General features: G+C 46.6%; 3 protein-coding genes across 6 annotated transcripts in view; 1 reads left to right on the top strand and 2 right to left on the bottom strand.

Moving 5' to 3' along the window:
* Window positions 1-125: 125 nt before the first annotated feature.
* Diablo (diablo IAP-binding mitochondrial protein) lies at window positions 126-15,214 on the top strand. Of its 4 annotated transcripts, none has more exons than XM_004843888.4 (6): window positions 126-445; window positions 1,091-1,217; window positions 9,892-10,023; window positions 11,256-11,366; window positions 11,542-11,638; window positions 14,418-15,214. In XM_004843888.4, exons 1-6 carry the CDS (start codon window positions 126-128, stop codon window positions 14,612-14,614), a joined length of 984 nt encoding a protein of 327 aa, XP_004843945.1. In that variant the 3' UTR covers window positions 14,615-15,214. The 4 variants fall into 4 exon arrangements, with proteins under 4 accessions (XP_004843945.1, XP_021113213.1, XP_087054211.1 ...); XM_021257554.2 differs by having other exon boundaries at window positions 1,091-1,253; XM_087198085.1 differs by having other exon boundaries at window positions 375-445; window positions 1,091-1,195.
* Window positions 12,651-17,105, bottom strand: B3gnt4 (UDP-GlcNAc:betaGal beta-1,3-N-acetylglucosaminyltransferase 4). The gene is given in 5 exon segments (XM_087198679.1): window positions 12,651-15,871; window positions 15,873-16,080; window positions 16,083-16,139; window positions 16,142-16,486; window positions 17,015-17,105. Coding segments are annotated over 5 exon segments (1,149 nt in total). The 3' UTR covers window positions 12,651-15,423.
* Window positions 17,106-17,319: 214 nt separating this feature from the next.
* Lrrc43 (leucine rich repeat containing 43) overlaps window positions 17,320-19,297 on the bottom strand; it is a 34,435-nt gene continuing 32,457 nt past the window's right edge. The window contains exon 13 of the mRNA XM_087198083.1: window positions 17,320-17,967. Within this exon, the coding sequence (XP_087054209.1) occupies window positions 17,825-17,967 (143 nt within the window). The 3' untranslated portion in view covers window positions 17,320-17,824. The remainder of the gene's footprint in view (window positions 17,968-19,297) is intronic.

The raw sequence follows: 19,297 nt of genomic DNA, 5'->3' as shown, positions 1-19,297 counted from the left end.
GCCCCGCCCCGCCCTGTCTCAGCCGCTTCCCCAGCTAAAGAACGAACTCTCCGCCTTGTACCCGGGCCCGGACTCCTCTCGATCCACGGCCCTGACCCGAACCCTAGGCCCATGCGCGCGTCGCGATGCGCGACACCGCTCCACACCCAGGTCCCGCGTGGAAGCTCCAGCGGTTGGGCGCCACCTGCGGCGGTTTTCGCCGTTACCCTGAGCCCCGCCCTCGCCCTCCCCCTCTCCCTCCCCCTCCCCCTCTGTCCAATCCCAACTGTGTCCTCGGGCGGGGGCGTGGTCATGAGGCCAAGTCCTCGCCGAGTGCCAGAGTTGGCGCCCCGCCAGAGCCTAGCGGAGCTGCGTCACTTCCGGCGCGTGCGCGACCGGCGGCTGCCAGCCTCGGAATGGCCTCTCTGAGGACTTTGCTGTCGCGGAGCGTAGCCTCCCTGTTCAGGTACTGCTGCTGCCATGGAGATGGGCGGGACGGGAGGGAGGCAGGCGACGCTGAGAGCGCTGTGGCCGGTCCCTGAGCGGCGGCCTTTTGAAAGCTCTTCTCTCGAAAGTCTGAGGACGCCCGCCTCGGTCCCTGGGTCAGGCCAGGTTCCTTTCTTGTTGACGGCTTTCCCGTTATTCTGTGCCCTGAAAGCTGGTCCCCAGCCCCAGGCTGCCGGCCGGCTCCCTTTGCCCCATCGAAGGCCCTCAGGAAATAGCGAGGAGGACCAGGCGTTGGGAAGGGCGCAGGAAGGACCCTGAGGGAAGCCGGAGGGCGGGATCCCAGGACCTCGACGCTGGCTCCAGGGCTTCTCCAGCGGGGACCCTTAGAGACCCCGAGTCCGGCCCGGACCGAAGCCACGTCCCACCGAGGAAGCGTTTGTTCCGGCTTCGGGTTTCAGCTGGGGAGACACCGTGAACCTACAGCGGGGTGGGAGCTCCCCGGTGCCAGCCCCCGTGTGCCCTGTCTTCGGTCATCGAGAGCCGCCCCTGAGTCCTCCTCGAGTTTTCTGCTGGCCCAATTTGAGTTTCCTACGCCTGCAAATAAAACAGTCTTGTACAGATTGATATTTGTGTCTTTATTGTTAAATTTGACTCCTGTTTCTAGGCTCAGACAGTGTGTTCCTGTCGTGGCTAACTCCAGGAAGCGCTGTTGGTCGGAACTGCTGAGACCGTGGCACAAAACTGTGGTGGCTGGATTCGGCGTGGCCCTGTGCGCAGTTCCTATCGTTCAGGTGATTGCTGTCTGCGGTTTGGGCTTTCTTGGCTCGGTGAGCTGGGTCCTCTTGATGACCCGAGTGAACACGAAAGAAGCTTCGGGTCCCCCACTATGATGCTTCTGCATCACTAACGTCTTCTCAGTGTTCAGCAGATGTCTTAACCCTCCCACTGTGTCATTTTGTAGAAGCTTAAGTTGTATGAAGAGTAGAGGGGAATGGGAGAGTGTGGTAGTATGTCAACAAAATAGTTCTTCATTCAGCAAAAACTTAATGGAACTTTTTTTTTAACAACTTTTATGTATCATACACTGGGAATGGAATAAGAACGAGCAGAAACTTCTTGCCACCATGAAACATTCAGGGAAGGTGAAAGAAGAGAAAAAAATATAAAATGTCAGCTGGTGATAACCTCTGTGAAGAAAACAAATAGCAAATAGGGAGTCCTGGAAGTTTGTTTTACGTGTGAGTAGGTCAAGAAAAACTGCTCCAATAAGGTAAAGTTTAAGTATTAGAAAGCTGAATCATCTGAGAGAATTGAGCTATAAAAATGTCTAGTAAGGTAAAACAGCCTACCAGGCAGGACTTTTTATTTTTTTATTTTTGAAGCCATGGAATATATAATTTGGGGAATTATTAGAACTTCTTCCTACTTCCTATTTCTCTTTTTTTTTTTCATGTTTTCTTTAACATTTAATAGAAACTATGTACAATAAATTTTTACTGTATTTTACATAAGTAGCCACTGCAAATATTTACATAGATTAGAAGGAAGATAGGTGGTTAAGGAGGGCCCAGTCCTGAGGGATATTTTCTCAGAGCATGAAAGTCAGAGTTAAGTGGAGGAAAGGGGATTAAGTGAATGTTTAAAAAAAGCTAAAATGGGCTGGGGATTTAGCTCAGTGCTTCCACCACCTGCCTCACAAGTGCAAGACTCCCAAGTTCGATCCCCAGTACCAAAAAAAAAAAGCTAAAATGCAGGCCTTTGGGTAGATAACCAGACACTGGGACCAACAATATTTCAAAGATACCATTCTTAAACAGCCCCAATCTACTCATATATGTGGATTTTTGCCCATGACTTAGGAAAAACTGTTCCAAAGATGTCTTTCTCATTAGGCAAAGTCTCAACCATTCCTTCAATCCAGATAGAGATGACCTGGGGGCCGGGGATTTAGCTCAGTGCTTTCGCCGCCTGCTGCACAACCGCAAGGACCTGAGTTCAATCTCCGGTACCAAAAAAAGAAAAAAAAGAGTTAACAGGGATGACCTCTCCTCCTTGCTCAGAATAGGAAGAAACCCACAACTTTTGGACACTACTGACCCATTCTCTCCAGTTTTAGTCCTTATTCCACTTGCAGTTTCTCACACCAGAGAATGCTGCACTCAAATGTGTGTACAATTTATTTCACTTGAGAGTGTGGTCTCAAGGTCCATCCATTTAGCTATAGTCTGACACTCATCCTTCTTTATGGCAGAGTAGTATTCCATTGTATAAAAAAACCACATCATCTTTATCCACTTGTCAGTTGATGGGCATTTGGGCTGTTTCCAAGATTTTGCTATTACGAACTGTGCCACTATAAACATGGGTGTGTGTGCCTATATTGCTGCAGTATGATGCTTTTAATTCTTTCGGGAAGATAGCAAGAAGAGAAAGAGCTAGGTCAAATGGGTCATTTAATTTTTGAGAAATCGCCACACTGATTTCCACAGTGGTTGCACCAGTCTGCACTCCCACCCACAGTGGAGAAGGGTTCCTTTTCCCCAACAGCCCCACAGGCATTTGTTATTGGTTGATTTCTTGATAGCAGTCATTCTTTCTGGAGTGAGATGGAATCTCAGCGTTGGTTTAATTTGCATTTCACGAATGATCAGTGATGTTGAACATTTTTTCATATATTTATTTGCTGTTTCTAATTCTTCATCTGAGAAGTATCTTTTCATTTCAGATGCCCATTTTTCGACTGGGTCTTTAAATTTGGAAGGGGTCTGATTTTTTTTAGTTCTTTATATATTCTAGATAATAATTCTTTATTTGATGAATAGCTGGTAAAAAAAAATTTTCCCACTCTGTGGGTTGTCTCTTCACTCTGTTGGTGGTTTCTCTTACTGTGCAAAAGCTTTTTAATGAAATGAGGTCCCAGTTGTTGGTTCTTTGTAATATCTCCTGTTCGGTCTGGATTTTGTTCATGAAGTCTGTGCCTACTCCTGTGTCCTCAAGTGTTCTCTCTTCCAGCAGATTTAATGTTTCCCTTTTAATAGTTAGATCTTTGATCCATTTCGATTTCAGGTTAGTGCATGGCAAAAGATACGGGTCTAGTTTCAATCTTTGGCAAGTTGAAACCCAGTTTTTCAAGCACCACTTATTAAAGAGACTTTCTTCCAGTGAAGGTGTTTGGCTCCTTTGTCAAAGATTGTCTGAGTATGTCTAGAGTTGTTTCTGCATCTTCTACTCTGTTCCATTGATCCTCAGTTTTGTTCTTTTGTCAGTACCATGCTGGGGGTTATTTTGCTTTTTTTTTTTTGGTACTGGGGATCGAACTCAGGTCCTTGTGCTTGTGAGGCAGGCGGCGAAACCACTGAGCTAAATCCCTGGCCCTCTGCTCTGAGTTTTATAATTTCCTCCTTCATATGAGCTTTGGGCGTGACTTGCTCTTTTTTTTCCACAAGTTTAAGGTTCACCATTAGGTTTTTATGTGAGTCCACTCTTTTCTTGATATGCGTATTGACTGCTATAAATTTCCCTCATAGAAGTTCCAGTATGTTGTATTGTCATTATCATTTAATTGTAGAAACCATCTGATTTCTTCTTTAATTTCATCTGAGACCTTTGGTTGTTCAGGAGGGTGTTATTTAATTTCCATGTGTTTATGAAGTTCTTGTGGTTTCTTTTGCTGTTGATTTCCAATTTCATTGCACTATGGTCTGATAATATGCATCAGATAATTTCAACTGCTTTGCATTTACTTAAGCATGTTCTGTGAGTAGTATGTGGTAAGTGGTCTATTTTGGAGAACATCCCGTGTTTAGCCGAGAAGAATGTGTATTCTGATGTTGTGGTGTGGAACACTCTGTAGACATCTATTAGCTCCATTTGTTCAAAAGTTTGGTTCAGCTCTACTATTTGATTGTTGATTTTTTTTAGTTGATCTGTATATTTGTGACAATGGGGTATTGAGGTCCCCCATTACAACTGTCTTTAAAGCTTTTTTTTTTGCAATACTGGGGACTGAACTCAGGACCTTGCACTTGCAAGGCAGCCATGGTGCCACTGAGCTACATCCCCAGCCATCTTTAATATTTGTTTTCTATAGCTGGGTACACTGCTGTTTGGTGCATATATATTTGTGATTGTTGTCTCTTCCTCTTGGATTGTTTCCTTTACAAGGATGTGTAGTGACCTTCTTTCTCTCTCTTAATCAGTCTTGGCTTGAAACCCACTTTGTCTGCAAATAGAATAGGTACCCCTGGTTTTTTCTGGGTTCCTGCCACATGGAATATTGTTTTCCATCCTTTGTCTTTCAGTCTGTGAATTTGTTTTTGAAATAAATATGTTTCTCCTTTTTTTGTGTGTGTGCCGGGGATCAAACTTGGGACCTTGCACTTGCGAGGCAGGTAGCAGCACCACTGAGTTAAATCCCTGGCTAAATGTGTTTCTTGTATGGAGCATATTGTTGAATCTTGCTTCTTGATCCATTCTGCCACGTTTCTTTTGACTGGTGAATTGAGACCATTAACATTGATGGTTATAACTGATATGTATTGTCTTATCTCTGTCATGTTATTTCCCTGTTGTTGGCTTCCTTCTTACCTTTTCTGTTCAATTTCTTGCCTCACCTGGTGGATTCATTCTGTTGGGGTTCATGGAGTTGTAACCCTTGTCTCTTTCTAGAATAGCCTTAAAAACACTTTGGAGTGCTGGTTTGGTGATCATGAATTTCTTTAGGTGTTCTTTGTCATGGAAGTATCTTATTTCTTCATCAATTTTGAAGGGTAGTTTTGTAGGGTACATCACTCTGGGTTGGAGATTGTTTTCCTTTAGAGCTTAAAATACTTCACTCCAAGCTCTCCTTTACTTGAGAGTTTGTATTGAGAGGTCCACTGTGATTCTCATGGGGTTCCATTTATAGGTGATTTGTTTCTTTTCTCTAACAGCTTTTAATATTCTGTCCTCATTGAATTTCTGGAATCTTGACTATTACATGCCTTGGGGAAGACTTTTTTTTGGTCATGGCTAATTGGGGTCCTATATGCCTCACTTATCTGTATGTCAAATTCCTTTTCCCCCTTTGGAAAGTTTTCTACCTTTATTTCTTTTTCTTTTTTTTTCGTACCGGGGATCGAACATGGGTCCTTGCACTTGCGCAGCAGGCGGCAAAACCACTGAGCTAAATCCCCAGCCCATCTACCTTTATTTCTGAGAACAGGTTTTTTTTATGTCAGTTGCACCATCTCTTGCTTTTTCATTGACTCCAGTCAATCTTATGTTATTCTTTGCATCATATAGCAACTGCTAGATTGATTTCCTGTGGTCTCTTGCTATTTTTAAGAAATCTCTTTTCGTGATTGCTAACCACAATCCTGTCTTCTATATCTGATATTCTATCCTCACATTGGCTCATTCAGCTGCATATACTTTCAATGGTGTTTTTTATCTCCTGGATATGTTTGAATCTGTTTCATGGATTCCATTTCTTTCCTATGCTGGGTGTTCATGGTTTCCATCATGTTCCTGAGCTCCTCTATTTTTTTTACCTGTATCTGCTCTAGAGTCACTGAGCATGTCTTTCTTTCTGGTCACCATCTCTGTAGTTATCTTAGAAATTATTTCTGCTTTGATTTTTTCTAGAGCTTTGGTTGTCTGCTTTGTTATCTCTGCTGTTACAGTTCAGGGAGTCCAGGTGGGTGGCTTTTGGATTGTTCCACCTCATTTCCCTCAGGGTTTGCCTTTTGTGAGCTAGTAGTCTGAGGGGTGGGGGTTGCATCTTGTTTAAGTGTCTTCTCATTTTCTTTTTTTTTTTTAAGTTTGATTCCTGTGTTGATACTTGTAAATTGCTTATGTGAGTAACTTTATTGCCAATATTCACAACCCTTAGGAAATGACTACTTTTCAGATGCATCTTGCAGGTGTAGCTGGCTCTTGGGTTTTGAGTCTGTTGCAAGATCCTACCTCTTCAACTTATTGGAGATGAGAAATTTCTGCCCACTTGGCCCAGCTGCCAGTTCTTTTTTTTTTTTTTTTGTACCAGGGATCGAATTTGGGTCCTTGCGCTTTCGAGGCAGGTGGCAGAACCACTGAGCTAAATCCCCAGCCCTGCTGCCAGTTCTTTGGCACTGGCCTGTAGGATTTTTTAAGACCCTCAGGCAATCTCAGTCTTGATATACCAGGAGGAACAACTGGTTACCACAGTTATGTCACCTTGGCTACAGTAGTACAATCAACAATAACAGTAGCATCAAATAGACTAGAAAACAAACTGTGGTAACTATTAATTTGTCACATTTAACTGTATGAACTAGATTTGTGGTTATATAATGAAATTTAGAACAAATCTGAAAATTGTATGCAATAAATAATCCCTTAGTATGGCAATTTTACCCTTAGGGGAGAAGAATTAAAGGGGGTTAGCGGGTAAAAACCAGAAATAGAAGAAGAGGAAGAGATCAGAAACAAGGCTGAAGGACAAACTTTAGGAAACTGTTGGAGAAGATGGGTGGGAAAAAAGAAAAAAATAAAAACTAGAACAGAACAGAACAACAAAAACTAGAAACCATGTTCAAACAATCAAGAAAAAGCAAAGCAAAACAAGAACCAGAAAGGAGGACAAAAGGAAAGAACAAAGAAAAGAAAAAAGAAAAAAAAACAATATCCAATTCAAGGTGTGTTGCTACTGTCACTGGTAGGCAACTTAGGGAGAGTCCAGAGCCAAATTGATTAATCCCAGCAAGCCAGCTGCAGCTTCACAGTGAGGTAATGGATACTCCCAGCCAGCCTGCCCCATTAGTTCCTCTGAAGTTCAGAATGGTTTCTAGCTGTGAGGCTGGAACCAAATTCCTTGAGCCTACAATAGTCTGTCTCCTGCCGCCCTGAACTTTGCTCCCTGACCTCCTGCTCACTTGAACTCAGCACCGGCACCAAGCCACTGGGAGCCACTAAATGGGGTCAGCCTGCACCTGCTCTAAATTCCAAGTTCAGTTGGCCCCTCTCCAAGATGGCTACCAGCCAATCACCCTCACCCGGGTGAGGTCTGAACCTGGATAACTCAGCAGCTGCCATAGTCTACTGCGTCCACTACTCTTCCACTGGTATGTTTCTCCATAGAGGCCTCTAGGGTCGCCAGTAGTTGCTGTGTGTCTTCAGGTTCAGTCCTCCATTCCGTGCCAAAGGTCTGGGTTCTGGGAGAGAGCACTGCTTGCTACCTCCCTCTTCATTGAAGTCTCTCTCATCACTCTCCTTGTGGACTTCAGTTCTTGCCTCAGATCCTTCCAGGGTCCCAGTAACTCACTTCCCTCCTCCTCCTTGAGCCACTGTATTCCAGTGCCAGGACACCAAATCTCAGAGAGGCTCTTTTTCTGCTGCTTACCATTTCACCATCTTCCCAGAAGTACCCCCAGAAGGACTTTTTAAATGCTAAGGGCTAGCAGTAGTAGTGCACCAGATATGTTTGAGGAATAGCAAGGATGTGAATGTTACAGGAGTAGAATGAATTAGGGAGCGTATAATAGGTGAGGCCTATTAACTGAAGGTCAAACCGTGTGCTTTGTGGGCCATTATAAGGCTTTGGTTATTATTCTGAAAATGAAAGCCACAGAGGATTTTTAACTCAGGGCTATTATGATCTGACATACTACATTGACATACATACTATTATGATCTGTTTTTAAATGGTGGTTGTGCAGATATAGGAGGCTCATACTATAATCCAGGCATAGAATGATAGTGGCTTGGACTAGGGAAGGCAGTAGAGGAGGTGGGGGGAAATTGGCTGAATGTGGCCAACAGGAGTTGTTGATGGATTGGACATGGGTTGCATAACCTAGATTTCAAGGTTTTGTTTTGTTTTGTTTTGGTACCAGGGATTGAACTCGGGACCTTGTGCTTTCGAGGCAGGCAGCGGCACCACTGAGCTAAATCCCTGGCCCGATTTCAGGATTTTTAAAAGGCCTAATCAACTGAAATAATGGGGTTGACATTCACTAGGATATAGATGAGTGAGTTTTGAAAGGAAGAAACTTTTCAGTTTTGGAAACCAGTTTTGGAAATGTCTAAGATGTTCTGTAGACATCTAGGTGAGTGTGTCAAGTAGGCAGTTACTATAAAAGTAGCACCTGATTTTAAGAATTACTGGCTGTATGCTTTATGGGGAAGAGGTAGGAAGGAAACCAGCAAGCCTTATTTCATCAAAATATTCCTGATACCTTTGTGCTCATCACAAGATTAATTCCATTTATTGTTCATATTTTCAGCATCTTTGGAGGCTCATTCAAAAGCCGTCAACCTTGCTGTATTCATTTCACCTTTCAGCTTTGCATGCTGGTCAACGTTTAGCCCTAAAATCCTCAGATGAACACCAGGCCATTTTCTGTCACTATTAGGATGATTCTCGGGCCAGGGATTTAGCTCAGTGGTTCTGCCGCTTGCCTCCCAAGCACAAGGACCTGAGTTCAGTCCCTGGCACCAAAAAAACCAAATAAGAAAACCAAACTACTTTACATAGGATGATTCTCTTCCTTTAAAGGACTCTTTGGGTTTGTCCTTTCTCAGTTCATATACTGTACTGTTTTCTAAGCCCCAGTTACCTTAGTTCTGGGCTACATGAGAGGAGCTATAGTCATTCCCCTAAGGTACAGTGGTCCCACCTGGTGCCTCTCCATTCTGTTACAAAACTAAAATCTTACTCTTCTGCACTCTAGGGTCCTGGACATTGCTTACATGTAACAAATGTATTCTTTTCATTATTTCTTCCTTGCTATGATGCCTGGTCATTCAAGCCATACCTCTTCTCTAAAGCCTTTCTTAGTTCCCAGCCAACAGTCATCTGATATTTGGTCATAATTCCTTTGGCACTCTTCTGAGTCAGCATGGCGTAAATGAAAGAGTACAGAGTTTGAAAGGACAAGATTTGATATGAGGGCTAGATCGTGATCTTTTAGGAAAATTATATAACTACTCCAAACTTCCACTTCATATATAAAAAAGTTTTTTAAGGAATTGTTTTAAGCCCCAACTGAACATAAAAAGGGATTGAGATGTAGCTTAGTGGTAGAATGCTTGCCTAGCATGTACACAGCCTGGGTTCAATGGCTAGTATTGCAGAAATAAACAAAAAAATACTTTGTTCTCTGAAGCAGATGAGACTTGGGTAGAAAGCTTACTATGGAGATACTTCCCTATGTCTTATGTAGCCAAAATAAAGCCTAAGAAAAAGAAGTTAACCCAGAAAAGTGCAGTACAGTTAACAGCTTAAAACAAAGCAGTATGAGAATGGTTTTTGCTTTTTCTGTTTTTTTTTTTAAGGGGGTATCAGAAATTGAACTCAGGACCTTGTTCTTGCCAGGCAGGTGCAGCCCCACTGAACTAAATCCCTGGCATTTAGGTTTTTCTCTTAAGTGTGCATGATGAAGTTCTCAGCTTGAGCTTCATTTACATTTACTTTGAAAGTTGAGTGGTGATATTTGTGTCTTTCAGAAATCAGAGCCTCATTCTCTCAGTAATGAAGCATTAATGAGGAGGGCTGTGTCTTTGGTAACAGATAGCACCTCTACCTTTCTCTCTCAAACCACTTACGCACTGATTGATGCAATCACCGAATACACTAAGGTAAGTATCCTCTTGTCTTGATCTTCTAAGCCAGGTCTTAGCAAACCATGACTCCACCAGATCCAGCCTGATGGTTACATTTTGTTTTGCTTGTTGTTTTTTGAGACAGGGTCTCACCATGTAGCCCAGGTTAGCCTTGAACTTGAGGGGATCCTCTTGCCTTGGCCTTCTGAATATGTGATTACAGGGATGTACCACCATGCCTGGCTTTATTTGCATTTTATTGCAAGTTAGCCAGGTTCATTTCTTTATTGTCTGTTCAAGAGTTTGAGTAGTTTCAGCAGAGTAAGGTGCACAATCCCAAAATGTTTTCTGTTTGGCCCTTTACAAAAAAGGTTACTGAGCCATGATCTAAATCACTGGTTTTTATACTTATTCCAGGAACCCTTTTTTTTCTTACAGAAAAATCTTAAGTATGATAGCCCCTATGTAAAATAGAAGCCCAGCTGATCTGCCTTCAGTAAGGGTTAAAAGAGTTCAAAGTCCACTCTCAGAGGTTTCCCTGTGAGGACTGTTTGAAAACCATTGAGATAGGGCCAGGGATTTACAGTGGTACCACGCCTGTCTTGCAAGCGCAAGGTCCTGAGTTTGATCCCGGGTACTGCAAAAAAAAAAAAAAAAGAACCAAACAAAAAAAGAAAACCATTGAGATAGAAGAGTAATCAAAATTACTCAAAAGCATTCAGTGCTATGGCACATGCTTATAGTTCCAGCTACTCGGGAGGTTGAGGCAGGGGATCACTTGAGCCCCAAGGAGTTTGAGACCAGTCTGGGCAACATAGCAAAAAAAAAAAAAAAATTCTCAAAGAAAAAATTAAAGGTCTCATTTGGCCATTTATTTTACTTATATTTTCCAGTAGCTTTTTTCCCTCTACATTGTGTTCTCTTTCTATATCTCTGCATGTGTATCTCTATATTTTAAAAAACAGATTTTAGGCAGGTGTGGTGGTATACACCTATAATCCTAGCTACTTGGGAGATTAAGGCAGAAGGATCCCAAATTCCCAGCCACTCTGGACAATATAGTGAGATCTTGATTCAAAAAAATGAGATTTACAGGTAGATACACCAATGTCCTGAAATGATGCCTCTACTTCACACAGTAGCACGATTTCAGGGAGCACAAGGACCGGAGAGCCAGATTGCTATAAAGGGGGTTGACATCCTTGAGGTGTAAATGTCACTAATCCTTCTAATATGCTTCACTTATTTTGCTCATTTTATTTTTATAGGCTGTTTATACATTAATTTCCCTGTACCGACAATATACAAATTTACTTGGGAAAATAAATTCACAGGAGGAAGATGACGTGTGGCAGGTGATCATAGGAGCCAGAGTTGAGGTAAGCAAAAAACTGTTAGGCCTTTCTGTGTTCATCTTACTGCCTCATTATGTAATCTATCAAATTAAGATGTCTAATCAGTAACTGCTCTTGAATCTGCTACTTTGACTAAGTCCACCTAATTAACTGTGCTAAACCTCTTCATGTCATCTGAAGCTCTTTGCTAAATTTACAGATGACTTCCAAACAACAAGAGTACTTGAAGCTGGAAACCACTTGGATGACTGCAGTTAGTCTTTCAGAAATGGCAGCAGAAGCTGCGTACCAAACTGGTAGGTTAAAGTTTGTGTTTTTGTTTTCTACAAGGGAGATACTGTTTGATTTTTCGCTTAGCTGTAAAATGAGAGATTTAGATTAGGTGATCTAATTAATGACTCCCGAGTATAACTTTATTAGAAAGAAACATTTTATTTGCACAGTAGGAAAAATACACACCTTGTAAACCAGACCAGTAGAAGGTAGACTGTCAAGATCTAGAAAAAGGAAAATAAATTGATGAAACTACTGTCATTGGAAAATGTTTCCAATTTAACTATTTCATTTTTTCATAATCTAGACTATTAAGTCATAGAATAACAGTGGCTGAAACTTGAGCTCATCAATTTACATGACCCATTTTGTACAAATGCAAGAAATAAGACTCAGAATCATAGTGGCAAACCCAGTACAAATCATTGAGAATTTGTCTCTTTCAGGCTGTGTGGTAAGCACTTCATAGGCACTTTTAATGCCTACAGTTTAAGGTAGAAGCTATAGTTATTGTTCCCACTTAGAGCCAAAGAAATTGGGTGACAACCTAACCTGCCATTGTATAGTTAGTAAGTGGCCATACTGACATGCAGCTGGTTAAGATCAGATTCTAAAGCCTTTGTGGCTGGTAGCTAGAGTTTTGTTCTCTGTTACCTCATTGACCTAATTCAGTGTTGTTTTGTTACTTTTCTTAATTTGGGGGGTTTTTTTGGTTCCAGGGATCAAACTCAAAACCTTGCCAGGCAGGCACAGCACCACTGAGCTAAACCCCCAGCCTTTAATTTGTTTTTTTTTTTGAGACACTGTGGTCTCACTGTGTAGATCAGGCTCGTCTTGAACTCATTATGTAACCCAACTACCTTTTACCTCACGGCACCCCTGCCTCAGCTTCCTGAGTGCTGGGATTATAGGCATGCACCAACCAACATGCCCAGCTTTGCAATTTTGTTATTTTACCAAAGTGTTTTTGAATATCACTATCTATCCAGTGGTCCTAAGCCAACTTGTTTTACTTATTTTTGGCAGTACTGGGGATTCAACCCAGAGCCTTCACACTGAGCTTCATCCCCATCCCTTTTTAATTTTGAGACAGGGTCTTGAACTTGTGATCCTCCTGCCTCACAGAGTACTGGGAGAAAACCAAATGGGGGAAAAGGTGGAAAATAATAGAAAGATAAACTGAGGAATTAAAAAGCCAGTATAGCACAGATGCCAAACTGGACTAGGGTAGCATCAAGACAAAAACTATATTTCAGGGGCCGGGGATTTAGCTCAGTGGTTTCGCCGCCTGCTGCGCAAGCACAAGGACCTGAGTTCAATTTCCGGTACCAAAAAAAAACAACAAAAAACAACTATATTTCAGTATCACTTCTAAATATAGATGTAAATCAAATGTAATCATTTACCCTTAAATATAGCAATAGTTTACTGAGGGACAATTTGTCAATGTGATTCACAAGTTGAGATTTATAGTAATTAAAGGAGAAAATATAATCAATATATACCAAAAATGTATTGATATGTTCAGTACAATATAGTATCCATTTATGAATTAAAAGTATAATTGCAAAGAGATCATTGTCTTAACGTGATAAGGGATAAGTAATCCTACTTAACAGTGAAATGTCAGAAGTGTTTCCACAAGGTGAGAAATAAAACATGGCCTGCCATTCTCCATTTCCCTACGTTGTGTTGAAGAGTCCCGTCAGTGCAGACAGGGCAATCCAGATGTTCTAGAGATAAACATAAAATATGCATATGTATGTGAAGTACACTAGCAGCAAGGAGAATGAGGAGCTCAAACCATATTTGTAAGTGAAAAAAATTACAAAATATGTTCAGTATACTATGTACCTTTTATGCCATTATGTTTATGACAGTGGTGGCAAACCTATGGCATACATGCTGCAATGGGCTGTTACCCCTGAAAGTTCTAAAAGGTTCACCATCACTGGTTTATAGTAACAATGTCTTTCTCTGTATTTTATATGTTTATAGGCACCTTTTTTTGTTGTTTTTGGGGTTTTTTTGGTACTGGAGATCGAACTCGGGTCCTTGCGCTTGTGCAGCAGGCAGCAAAACCACTGAGCTAAATCCCCAGCCCTGTTTGGTTTTTTTGAGACAGTCTTGCTATGTACTTCAGACTGGCCTGGAACTCCACTGTGTAGTTCAGGCTGGCCTTGAACTCAGGACAATCCTCCTGCTTCAGCCTCCCGAGTGCTGGGATCACAGGTGTGCACCACCACGGCTGGTGTATATAGGCACATTTTAAAAGGGAGAAATATGCTCTCTAAATTTCCAAAAGCGGTTATCTCTGAAGGTATAGCAGCTCTTTGAAAATTTTACTCAAGATCCCTTAATTTGTCAAAAAGAAACATAAAGCCGGGTGTGGTGGCGCATGCCTGTAATCTCAGCACTCAGGAGGCTGAGGCAGGAGGATCACTTCGAGTTTGAGGCCAGCCTGGGCTACACAGTGAGTTCAAGGCCAGCTTGAACTACACAGCCAGACTGTCTCTAAAAAAGGAAACATGACTTATTAAAATTTAAATTCATAAAAGGTCAGTCCTAAGAGCTAGGTAGCTATGAAGATGATTGTGGAAGTTGAGTTTCTCCTTTAGCTGAAGAGAGATCCTGAGGTTTGGACAGTAAAGGGGTGGTTAAACTCAGACCTGGACACGCATGGCGGGCGGGCTGTCTGCTCTGTGGAGGACAGGGAAGGGGACCCCCAGACCCCAGGCTTTCCTGTGTCTGCATGTGTCTTCTGCCTTGCTGGCTTAGTGCCATTGTCTCATCTCCTGGCAGGAGCCGACCAGGCCTCCATAACCGCCAGGAATCACATCCAGTTGGTGAAGTCACAGGTACAGGAGGTACGCCAGCTCTGCCAAAAAGCGGAGGCCAAGCTGGCTGAAGCACAGACGCAGGAGCTGCACCAGAAAGCACAGGAGGACGAGGACGAGGCGCCTGACCAGGAGCACGAGGCCTACCTTCGAGAAGATTGAGGGCTGGAGCCCGCTGCCTTCATGCCCATGGTGGGGACAGGTACCGTCGCCCAGCAGGGGCACAACTGTCCACGCAGTGGAGGGGCCGAAGGTGCTGCCTGGCCGATCAGGCCACCAACTTTGTGCATGGTGAGCTCCAGGGCCGGTCCCTCTCCCTGCCACCTCAGCCTTCCCCGGAGCTGGGCACTGGGCCCTGTTTAATGCCGCCCCTGTGCACGGTGTTACCTCACACCAGCCAGCTCCCCGACCTGGGCCCCCATGGGGGCCCTCTCTTTGTCACACTCTAATGTTCAATAGCTGTTTGACCTGAGTTTTGGGTCTTACTCAGGTTTCCAGATATGACTTAGTATTTGCTCCCTCCATGGGGACAGAAGCCTGTCCGGCTTGCAGGGTTTTCCTGAGGCGTATGTATAATGCTTGCTCCAGTCTGGAGCAGAGCTCAGGCCGAGGAGCTGAGCCTGTCAGGAAGGGAATGAATCAGCATCCTTCTGGTGCTCCCGACGGGCCTTACTCTAGCACATGCCTCACCTTTCATTGCCTTCTTTCCTTGGAGTTTCTCTGTTGTATCCAAAAGAGAATTTTCTTTCATTTGAAAAAGAATGTGTGTGTTTTTTGGGGCCTACACAGCCTCCTTCCTTCTCTGCCCAGAGGGACAGTGCCCATGGGCCCTGTGGTTTCCAGCGGCGTTTGCTGTGCCCCGGCCTCCTCTGGACACACATGCAGGGGAGGGAGAGGTCACAGAATGGAAGTGGGTGCATCCTGTAGCCCAGCAGGGACCCTCACCCAAGTCAGCAGTGAGTCCTCCCGCTCTAGAGCAGCTGTCTGTGCCGGGGTTTGGGGGCAGCCGCACATGGGAGCCCCTCATCTGTCACCAGTGCCTGCATGGTCCACGTCTCCAGGGGGCTGAGGCGGTGCACCAGGAGCCCTCGGTACAGGCAGATCCCGAAGGTCTTGAAGCTGGCATGGTGTGTGGGGCTCAGGCCCAGCCTCTTCGTGCACCTGCCCTCAAAGATGTCGTTGATAGGGAATAGCTTGGCCTCCTCCACGGCTGGCCCGAGGTGCCTCATGGTGGTTCTGGACAGGACATAGCCGCCACCGCCCCGGTAGGGTGGGTAATGGCGAACCCTGTACATGCAGGGCCTGATGAAATACTTGACCCTGGTGTTCCTGTTGGGCAGGGCCTGGTGGATGATGTCTCCCACCAGGAGGTCCTGGGCGGGGTCTGGACCGTGCAGGAACTCCAGCACATTGGGGACGGTCATCTCTCTTCAGCACGAAGTGGTCCTGAGGGCAGGCGGCTGCCACCCACCGCTGCAGCTGCAGCTCCTTGAGGGTCAGGTTGAAGTCCTCGGCAGAGTCCCAGTGGAGGATGTCTTCGAACTCCCTGCTCTCATAGGCCAACAGCTGGGCTGGGGCTGGAGGGCCGGCCACCCCGAGGAGGAACACCAGCTTCAGCCACCGGCCCGTGCCCAGCTCCCCTCTCGGCCCCACGTGCTTCGGATGGCCGCGCGCCGCTCCACGTGGCCAGGAGCAGGAAGGTGTCCCTGGCACAGCCCGAGGGCTCCAGCAAGATGGAGAAGTTCCGGCAGTGGCCGTAGGTCAAGAGGAGGCGGTGACGGCTGGGCAGGGCCAGTGAGGTGTTGGCCACTGTGCGGTTGGGTGGGCACTGGCCACGCCGGGACCCCAGGGAGCCCAGAAGGGGGCGTCGGGTGGTGGGGCCGCCTGTCCGCGGGGCCTCCTTCTTCAGAAACAGCAGGCAGCTGAGCAGCAGCGCCTTGGAGGAGCAGCCAGTACAGCCCGCTGAACGTATGGCCCTGCGGGAAGAGAGCCTGAGCCGCCGCGGCGCCCCCCCCCCCCCCCCCCCCCCCCCCGCTCAGCTGACTTCATCGCTGGGAGGCTCGAATCCGTCCTCCCAGATGACCGGCAGGGTCCTGTAAACGTTCAGAGCCCTTCCCAGAACTCAAGCACCTTTGGAATCTTGGTGAAAAGTGGCAGATTTGGTGCATCTTTGGCTCAAATCCACTGACACAGTAGCCGACACTCAGAGCGCTTCGGGTCTAATCAAACCACGGCTCTCCTCCCCTGGGCCAGGCCCTGCGCCCTGCACTGCCTGGCTGCCTCTGTGGCAGCTCCCCGCCTCCAGGGAGCGGCAGCTACACCCAGGCCGCAGGTGGCCGCCCCAACTGGTCTGGGTTTCCTAGCGCTACACCAGGGTCTGGGACAAAATCTCACAGTCTGACGGCACTAGAAAGCTGGCACCGGGGACTTCGGCTGCAAGGCAGCCTGGCCACGAAATGAGTTCTGATTTCCTGCGACAACCCCCACGGACCCGACCGAAGAGGATGAGGAAATGGCACCGGGCAGTGACCCGCCTCCAGTCCCTGGGGTTTTGTTTCCCACCTGGTCCTTTCTCGCTGCTCCCCGCCCCCCCTCGCTCCACCTGCGACACTGTGCTGGGGACCACTGGAGACAGGACCCACCCGAAACGCATGCCAGCCAATGTGCCAGGGAGAAAAGGCGGCTGGGGGAGAAGGCGGCAGAGAAGGGGACGTTAAACCAGAGCTGCAAATCCGGGGAGGGGGCCAGGCGCGGGGACAGCTCCTCCCCGAGCTGAGCCGGAGCTCGAGGAGCGGGAGCCCCGGGGTTGGCAGAGCCCAGTAAGAGACGTCCCTGGCACCGCCGGCCCGGGCGGAGGGCGGAGGCGGGGGGCTGGGGTGGGGGGCAGGGCGGGGTTCGGCCTGGGCGGCCTCGGGGATCCCACCCCGGCTGCGGTTCCCGGGCCTGGCACAGCCTCCCCGTGCCCAGACGACCCTCAGGGGCTTGCAGACCTGGTGACCCCGAGTCCTGAGGGGCGGCGCTCACTCCTGGGTGACAGGGACCCAACTCGTGACGGCTACAAGGCGGGAAAGGGCCAGCGTCGGGGGCAGAGGGGGAGCAGTGGAGCCAGGATGCGGCGCGGAGTGCAGGGCGCAGGCTGCGTCCCTCCCCGTGAGGGTGATCAGGCGCCCAGGCCCTCGCGCCTATGAACCGTGACGGGGCCCGTGGACCCGAGCGGACGCCCGCCTAGGACCCGGTGTTGCTCGCAGCCGGAAGCGCACAGGGGCGGGCTTCTCCCCTGCACCCAGCGGCCCGCGCCTCCCCTGGCCCAGTCCTGGTTCCCGGTCCCCACCCGCGACACGCTCAGACTCGGGCTCGGATCCTCGCACCGCTTTACTCTGCCCGCGCCTGGTTGGCGACAGCGCGCAGCGCCTCCTCCACCGAGCGGACCTGGCCCAGCTGGATCTCGACCTCCACGGTCAGCTGCTCCGGCTGGTAGTCGCTTTCGAAGATCGGAGCCGCTGATTTCGTCTTTTCTGCGAAAATAAAGACAGCGAATGAGCCCACAGCGCCGCGTGGACCGCAGGGCTCGGGCCCCGGGCGGGCAGCCTCTGGATCCGCCCCTGGTGCGAGTGTGGACGGCTTGGGGAACAAGGCGAACTCGCGCTGGAGCGGGTCTCTTAGTAAGGTCCCTGCCTGCACAGATCGGCAGCTTTTGTCCCGGAAGGCCGTTTTTACAGAGGAATTGACGAGGGTTCAGTCCTGCATAACAAATATGTAGTAAAAGGTGAAGTAATTCTGGCACTTCAGGGAAAACAACCGAGTGAAAGTATTTTGTTAAATTTCTAACATTTCAACTTTCAGGTAGAAGTCAGAATTTTGGAAACATTGTATCAGCTGTCAGGCACTTAAGTTTTCCAATATGCATAGACTTTTCTAGTGATATGGATAGTGATGTTAGAGAAGGCGATTTATGGATGTTTGAAGAAACATGTCAACAATTGGGAGATCTAACTCTTAACCAGTATTTTACAATGCACACGATATTTCACTCGTTACAAATCACACATGGATGAAATATCCCATCAAAGTCACAGTAGACCAGTGAACTTTAATGACTAACGGACTGTGAAAAAAAGCATCAGAATAGATTCACATAAGGAACTAGAGCTTACCAAATTTTTCGTGATATCCACGATCCACACTTGGAGAATGAGCCCAGGACCTTCACACTGAGACAGGGTCTTAGCTAAGTTGCCAAACTGCCCAGGCTGGGCTCAAAGTTTCAGTCCTCCTCCCTCCACTTCCCAGAGTGCTAAGACGACAGGCGTGGGCCACCATGCCCAGCAGGATATCCACAGCTCTTCAAAAGCCTATTGAAACAGCCCTCTCAGGGCCGGGGGATTTAGCTCAGTGGTTTCGCCGCCTGCTGCGAAAGCACAAAGACCCAAGTTCCGATCCTGGTACCAAAAAAAAACAAAAACAAAAAAACCCAGCCTCTCGCCTGCAATTATGTGGTGAAGCTGGATTTTCTTCACACACTTCACAGCAACCTCTCACAAGAACTTCACCATGAGAATCCAGCTGTTCCCAAGCCAGACATGAAAGAGACTGAATTTAAAATTAAAACTATTTTTGAGATACAGAGGTGGGTCGCTTTCAGTGTCACTCTAGCTGGCCTCAAACTCTCCACACCAGACTTAAAACTTGTTCCCATGGTTATGTGCCACAGGTCACATGCCTGCTGTGCACAGGTCTTCAACTCCCGTGTGTAGGCCCTCCAACGTGGATCTTTTTCAAAGTTATTTGGGTTATTTCCATATGAATTTTAGAATCTCCTTGCTGATTTCTACCAAAAAAAAAAAA

Source organism: Heterocephalus glaber, unplaced genomic scaffold, assembly GCF_053883595.1.
Source record: "Heterocephalus glaber isolate CG9 unplaced genomic scaffold, H.glaber_assembly_v1.0 deba00001687, whole genome shotgun sequence".
Taxonomy (NCBI): domain Eukaryota; kingdom Metazoa; phylum Chordata; class Mammalia; order Rodentia; family Bathyergidae; genus Heterocephalus; species Heterocephalus glaber.
Note: the sequence above shows the minus strand (reverse complement) of the source record. Positions and strands in the feature narration are given on the sequence as shown.

Bases quoted from the DNA above. Each gene is read 5' to 3' on its own strand.
- Diablo (XM_021257554.2), top strand. From the start codon at position 126: ATGCGCGACACCGCTCCACACCCAGGTCCCGCGTGGAAGCTCCAGCGG. The intron at 10,024-11,255 runs GTAAGTATCCTC...TTATTTTTATAG, and splicing joins CAATCACCGAATACACTAAG to GCTGTTTATACATTAATTTC. The intron at 11,639-14,417 runs GTAGGTTAAAGT...ATCTCCTGGCAG, and splicing joins AGAAGCTGCGTACCAAACTG to GAGCCGACCAGGCCTCCATA.